The sequence below is a fragment of the Crinia signifera genome, chromosome 6 (assembly GCF_055691185.1).
Source record: "Crinia signifera chromosome 6, ASM5569118v1, whole genome shotgun sequence".
Lineage (NCBI taxonomy): Eukaryota > Metazoa > Chordata > Amphibia > Anura > Myobatrachidae > Crinia > Crinia signifera.
The window spans coordinates 37,182,539-37,189,562 of NC_139222.1; the positions used below are offsets into that span (position 1 = coordinate 37,182,539).

Here is a 7,024-nt window from a genome sequence, read left to right on the forward strand (position 1 = left end):
ACATCCGCCAGTCTTCTGTGTCCTGTGTGTTGCTTCCTCTCACAGTTCCCTGCACTCTGCATGTCGCCCTCTACAGTCACTACACCCTATGTGTTACCCCCTAGACTTCTTCACCTCATACTTTCCTACATCCAGCAAATCGTGTCCCCCTCCCAACCCCCTGGAAGTCTCCCGCACAGCCGCAGCCCCTGCTCCCCCGCGGTATAAAATTCAGAAGTACGTGGGGAAGGGGTGGGGCTAAAATTTTGCACCGTTTTTGCCCTCCCCCAATCCTTGGACCCGTGAATTAACATGGCTGGCTGTCATGGGGCGGGGCTTGGTGATGTCAGCCTCGCACCAAAATGTAGCCTCCTCCCACCCCCCTTAACTTCTCTCCGAGCTTTTCCCGGAGAGGAGTTATAAGTAGGCAGGCATGCGTCACCCCCTAACTTTGTGAAAAACCTTAACCCCAAAAGGCACTACACTGGCACATGCACATCTAATATAACAAACCCCAATTCTTAATTCTTCCTCTACCCTGAGTTACGCCTTCCCAAAAATCCCCTCATAGACTACATGGGATAACGGTCCTAAAAAGCCATACAGGAAGTAGCAGAAAAAAAACTGACAGTTAAAACTTTAGTTTACTCCCAATTCCTCATTTTTTACTATTTTCCCCTAAAATTTGGCAAGCTTCACCGGGTGACGATTCTACAAGTTCAAGCCAAATTTCAGCTCAGTACGTTAAACCAGTTTTGAGGTGTAGCCCCTCAAACACCATGACCCCATCTCTGAAGCTCCCTAAGGTAGATTTCAGTTGGTTCGGTTAGGTTATGATCACTAGAGCCTATTTGCATGGCTGACAAAACACTGCCATCTCCAAACTCTGGAGCCAGCAATGAGCCAATGAAGCACCAGCAGGGGGCAATACAGAGACGGCCCAGCGTCCGCTCTCCCTGCGCACCACAACCGGGCCCGGTTGTGCTGCAATTATCCACCAGTGACCTCCTGCAGTTCCTGGCAGTGTATGTCTGCCGGCGGTGTTCCAACCTGAGAGACATGACCCCAGAGAAAGTCATCTACTGGATGAACGTTGTTGACACCTGGCTTCTGAAACGCGATCAAGCGCACAGCTTCATCACTCCAACCAACGTGGTATTTGTGTACATGATCTGCAGAGAGGCTATCGGTGACCACCTGGACAGTGAGGACGAGGTACGAACCACCTTCCTCTCCTGCCTCTATGTGGCATACTCCTATATGGGCAGTGAGACACAGTACCCTGCGATAGCCTTCCTCGGAGAGAATGACAGCGCCAGGTCCTTCTGGGACAGAGTCCTGACCATCGTAGACTGCACCAGTGCCAAAATGCTGAAGATCAACGCAGACCCTCATTACTTCATAGAGGTGCTCCAGGACCTATGTAATAGGGGTACGGGGACAGGAAAGGAGCCAGAGGTGCCGTGTGTGTCCCCATCTGCTGACGCCTTGGATGAGGAGAATGCCAAGGATGTCGTTGCCAACCCTGGACCCAGCAATGGACCAGAGCAGGTGCCCCAGGACCTGTGTAATAGGGGTACGGGGACAGGAAAGGAGCCAGAGGTGCCGTGTGTCTACCCAGCTGCTGACACCTTGGATGAGGAGAATGCCAAGGATGTCGTTGCCAACCCTGGACCCAGCAACGGACCAGAGCAGGTGCCCCAGGACCTGTCTAACGAGGGCATAGAGCCAGGGAAGGAGAAGAGGTCAAGGATGAGATCTTCAATGAGATGGATGAGGCGAGTGGTGTCCTCTGCAAGAAGGAGGGTCCTGAGGAAGTAAGACCACACCCTGGTCACACACACAGCTCCGGACAATGGTGATTACATCACACTGCGGTGGACAATAGTGATTGCGGTTTCCACTCAGCCGCTAGTATGACACCCAATAAAAGCAGACTTTAGTGTTTGCATTTACACACATCCCGTTATCACGTGTTTTATGTACATGTGTGTGACGTGTGTGTTATATGTAATGGTTTATTGTCATTTCATCTGGTTATGTGATTACTTTGTTCTAAAACCTGTTCTTAAAGTTGTCTCTTATGTGGGGCAATATGTATGAGAAGCTATAGGGGCAGTATGTATATATGTGAGGCTATAGGGGCAGTATGTACATATGTATGTGAGGCTATAGGGGCATTATGTATGTGAAGCTATAGGGACAGTATGTATGTATATATGTGAGGTTTTAGGGGCAGTAGGTATATATGTGAGGCAATGGGGGCAGTATGTACATATGTATGTATTTATGTCCTAAAAGGCAGTATGTACGTATATATGTATGTATGGATGTACATACGTACGCCTGTATGTATGTGAGGCTATAATGGGCAGTATGTACTATGTATGTGAGGTGATTGTGTACAGTATATATATATATATATATATGTTAGGCTATAGGGGAACTATGTAGACATGCAGAAGATATTCACCGGCCGCTCAGTTTGTGTTACTAGGACAATCGTATAGTGTATACGCATTCATTATTTTTTTTAAATAGGGGAACCCCAGGGGGTCAGATTATCACCCTGCTTGCCCTTATAGCTGTAATACATAGAGACACATGGATGAACTTTTGTTGACCGTGCACTCTGTCAAGGTGAAACCCCTCTGGCCAGCAACAGCTGGCAGCAAGAAAATCAGTCTGCCAGCTGATTGGGCACCCGATGCTGTAGGGTAGAATCCCCTGGTGGAGTGGGGTTGTGGCACACATGGAGGGAGACCAGGTCATGGGGAAAGGACATACATGGGAATGAGGCGGTCCTGGGTGAAGATGCACATGGGGGGAGAGTTTGTGTGGGGTGGGGGGGGGTAGGTTCGTGAAAGAGACACACATAGTGTTAGGGGGTCTTAGGGAAAAGGAACATATGGGGGAGTCAGAAAGAAGCACACATGGGAAACGGGGTCCCGGGTGAAGATGCACACATGGGGAGTTAGGCGTTCCCGCGTAAAAGGCACACGTGGGGGAGAATGGTCTAGGGGTAGAGGCAGAAGAGGTACACATGGGGGAGAGGGGTCCTGGGAAGGGACACACATGGGTCTATGGAGTCCCAGGGACAACACATGGGTGGAGAGGGAGTACTGGGGAAGCGGCACATATGGGGTAGATCGGGTCCCTGGGAACATGCACATATAGGGGGATAGGGGGAGAGGGGGGCCCGGGGAAGAAGTACACATGTGAGGAGGAGAACGGTCGGGAGAGGGAAGTAGGACACAGGGTTGGACAGGAAAGGGGCTGGGCAGCTGGGAGCGACTGCGCTACTGGCTGCCGGGGGCCGGCGACTGTGCCCTCGCCCAACCCAGCAGCAGCATGACATGACATGACAGTGAGCCGCACACTGACAGCAGCAGCTGCAGTTCCGCCCAGCAGCCACTAGGGGCAGAGGGGTAGATTTATTAACTGACGATCAGGGGAATATTTGCTATCCCCGTACGTTATGGCAGGGGATAGCGCTTTCCCTGATCTATGACACCAGCTGAGCGGGTGTCTTACGTGCGGCGGTGTGAGGCAGGAGGCATAGCGCAGCCAATCAGCGTCCGGCAAGTCTTTTCAAAGTCATCAGCGCTTCCCGCCGCCGCGCTGGTAGGAGACGGACGGAGTCAAAGTAAGCTGCCGCTACAGCGGCTACACCAGTCCCCGGAACCCCGCTGCCTGTCACCGGACCTGACAACGCCCCCCCCCCTCCAGCGCCCGGTGCGCGTGACCCCCTAGCCACCGCCTAGTTATGGCCCTGTTCATATGCCTGAAGATGCGTCTGGCCCGAGATCACAATGGATTCGCCAAGTGCTGTCCCATAATGCATGCTGCCAGGGCCCTAATGTTAAGATCTCTTGGAGTATTATAAGTAACAACCGGAAGACTTCCTGTCAAATACCTTTCATAGGAGCGACTTCCCGTGAGCATCCCCCTCCTTACTATCGCCCGTTATCAGCCCCCGTTATACACACATTATGCCCCTGCCTATTGTATTGTTCTACCAATCACTTCCTTTTATGGAATAATGTTCTCTATCCTACATTGTAGGCACGAGCAGCCTCAGTGGGTAATGGAACTGATCGGAGGCATTAATGTGTTGTCCGTCACCTGCGTATTCTCTCTGCCCTTAGGTGACCGACTACATAATGGTTTGCTGTAAGTGATTCACCAATGTGTATGCATAACCCCTGTGCCGGGGTCTTGTGTCATATATGCTGTTTGCACTTTAATTCAGATTAATTTAGTGCTTTAGCCAATTCTGCCTGTGCTGTTCCCCTTTATTCCAACTTCTTTATATTCTATTGGGGTGTGGTCAGTGGCGTAGCTACATATGTGGCAGACCGTGTGGCGGCTTGGGAGAGCGGGGTCTGTGGTGGGCGCCGCCGCTGGCTGAACTGCCAGGTGAACCAGGCAGCAGTGAGCGCTGAGCTGGTCTTGCCCTGTACAGATCTAATGAGCGGGGACCCAGTGCAGTGCATTTTTAATGAGCGGGTCCCTGTCCTGTGCATATGTAATGAGCGGGTCCTACTCATTACATATGCACGGGGTGGGGACCCGCTCATTAGATATACACAGAGCTGGACCCAGAGCCGGCCCTAGGCATACGCAAACTAGGCAAATGACTAGGGCGTTTGGAATGCCTAGGGGCATCAGCAGATTCTGCTGATTAAAATGATATGCAGCATGCTTATATTCTGTGTGTGAGTGAGGCTGTATCTGCATATGAAATAGTGTATTCATGGAAATCACTGTAACATAGCATTCCGTATGCAGGTACAGCCACAGTCGCACACAGAATATAGGCATGCCGCATATCATCTTAATCAATTAATATGTTTTTGCTGGTGGGTGCCCAAGCCAAAAATATAGAGGTGTGGCTTCATGGGGAAGGGGTGTGGCCACAAAATAATACCAATTTATATTATGGAGCACAATTGTCTCCAATATTCAAATTACGGCAACAGAGTTCCATAAATGCCCCCACAGTGCAGGTACTCCGTGGACAGAATACACTCTTCCCGGCATACTGTTTCCCAGGCGGCAGGTCCGGTGATGCGGGTGCTGCAGCCGCAAATTAGCAAGTTAATATGGCGGCCCAGCAGCGGGACTTGGGCCCGTGGGTGCTCATCAATTTCCGTGGGTGCTCGGGCCCTTGAGCACCCACAGAATCGGCACCTATGATCTTAATCATTTTAAGCTCCTTGTGTGTCCTGATCACATAGCAATGCAAATAAGATGATGTACGATTCAGAGAGTCCGTTGGCTCTCCGGCTCTCCTGCAACTCCTGACAGTTCTCCAGCGCTGACCCCTGCCTGACCCCCGCACGGGACGCTGTGATCTTACCCGGCTGTGTTTGCAGCCGCCCTGCAAAAATCTGAGGACCCTCCAAGTGCAGTGAGCCGCTGGGGGAAGGGAGATAAAGGTGCCTGACCGTTTGTAATCGTTACCTGCCTTGCTGGGGGAAAATTCAGCCAAGGGTGAAACCAGCAGAAGGCAGCAGACAGACCCAGCAAGGAGAGCTGGGGCACCTGCACTACAAACCTAGCAGGTTGGTGAATTCCAGCTCCCGTACAGATGGTGAGATATTGGCATATCTGTTCTGTTTGACTTCTGTCATCCAAATCAACTGACTAAGGTACTCTTTTGGACTTACGATCAGATTGTGCGCAGTCTCAGAACTGGGCTTGCGATTTAAGTGTATACTAGCCAAAGTGCCTGGTTGGTGCCTGGGGCGGGGGTGACTAAGATTGGAAGCTGATACCCTCTAGGGGGGACACTGGCCGAGAGGGCATATATTTTTTCTTGGACTGGACTGAGTTCGGCGCATTTGGCGCCTAAGTGACCTGTACAGGTTGGACAGTGTATGGAGGTAAGCAGAATCCCTCCCCTTAAAAAAAATAAAAAAAAATTGCATGCAGGAATACCCGCAGTAGTGTGGCACATACAAGAATGGGTAAGACAGGCCAGAGCGCAGCGGCTGCCCGCCTGGAAAAATATGCACGCTCACAGACCCAGGCAGGGAGCAGCTCTCAGCCTAATACTCCGCAAACTACTCCATCCAAGGGCGCACAGGATCCTCGTCCTACGGAGGTTACACTACAGCAGGTATTGGATGCAGTCAATACCTGTGAGACACATCTGCTTAACAGATTAATAAAGTTCAATCTGACATTTCATTGCTGCGGCATGATGCCCAAATCATCAGAGAGAGGGTCACGGAAGTGGAGAACCGAGTCTCCTCTTTGGAGGACGTTATGACCCCGCTTCAAAACCAAGTCAAAGCCATGGCAGGACAGATGGCAGATATGCGACTTAAAATGACGGACACTGAGGGGAGGCTCCGCCGTAATAACATAAGATTTATCGGTTTTGAGGAGAGAGTGGAGGGTAGTCTTCCAGAGAAATTTCTTGAGGACTGGCTTGTGCAAGAGAGCAAAATTCAGAGATGTAAAAGCAAGATTGAGAGAACTTAATTTGAAATATTCCATGCTCTATCCCTCTAAATTGAGGATAGAATTTAATGGGGCGACTAAATTTTTTCTCTCCCCAGGAGATGCTGCGGGCTGGCTGGATGGGTCCTACCCTGGTAGGAAACCGCTTGCCAGCCAATAGCCCAAACAGAATCATAAGCCTGTGACAAATTCGGGCTCTGCTTAAAGTCACCTTGGGCCAGATTCTCTAAGCTTCAAAAGTGATAAAATGGAGAGTGATAAACAGACAGCCAATTAACTCCTACCTGCCATGTCGCAGACTGTGTTTGAAAAATGTCAGGCAGGAGCTGATTGGATGGCTGTTTATCACTCTCTATTTTATCACTTTTGAAGCTTAGATAATCTGGCCCGTTATGAGAAATAGTTGCATTTAACTGTTCCTTTCTTTTTTGCTGTTTTGTTTTATTTTTTTGGGACTGATGTTCATGCATTGGGGGGGGGGGGGGGGTGGAAATATTGTAAGATTAAAATTTGTGTTAAGGGTAGGGGAGAGTCGGCCACACGAAGGGTGGCCATTAATTAATCGCCTCTAGCG

General features: G+C 50.4%; 1 protein-coding gene across 1 annotated transcript; it reads left to right on the top strand.

Moving 5' to 3' along the window:
- The first annotated feature begins 810 nt into the window (after positions 1-810).
- Positions 811-1,940, top strand: LOC146006918 (cyclin-dependent kinase 5 activator 1-like). The gene has a single exon (XM_083145357.1). It carries the CDS (start codon positions 835-837, stop codon positions 1,798-1,800), a length of 966 nt encoding a protein of 321 aa, XP_083001483.1. The 5' UTR covers positions 811-834; the 3' UTR covers positions 1,801-1,940.
- The last annotated feature ends 5,084 nt before the right edge of the window (positions 1,941-7,024 follow it).

Excerpts from the sequence above, each read along its gene's own strand:
- LOC146006918 (XM_083145357.1), top strand. The coding sequence starts at position 835 with ATGGCTGACAAAACACTGCCATCTCCAAACTCTGGAGCCAGCAATGAG.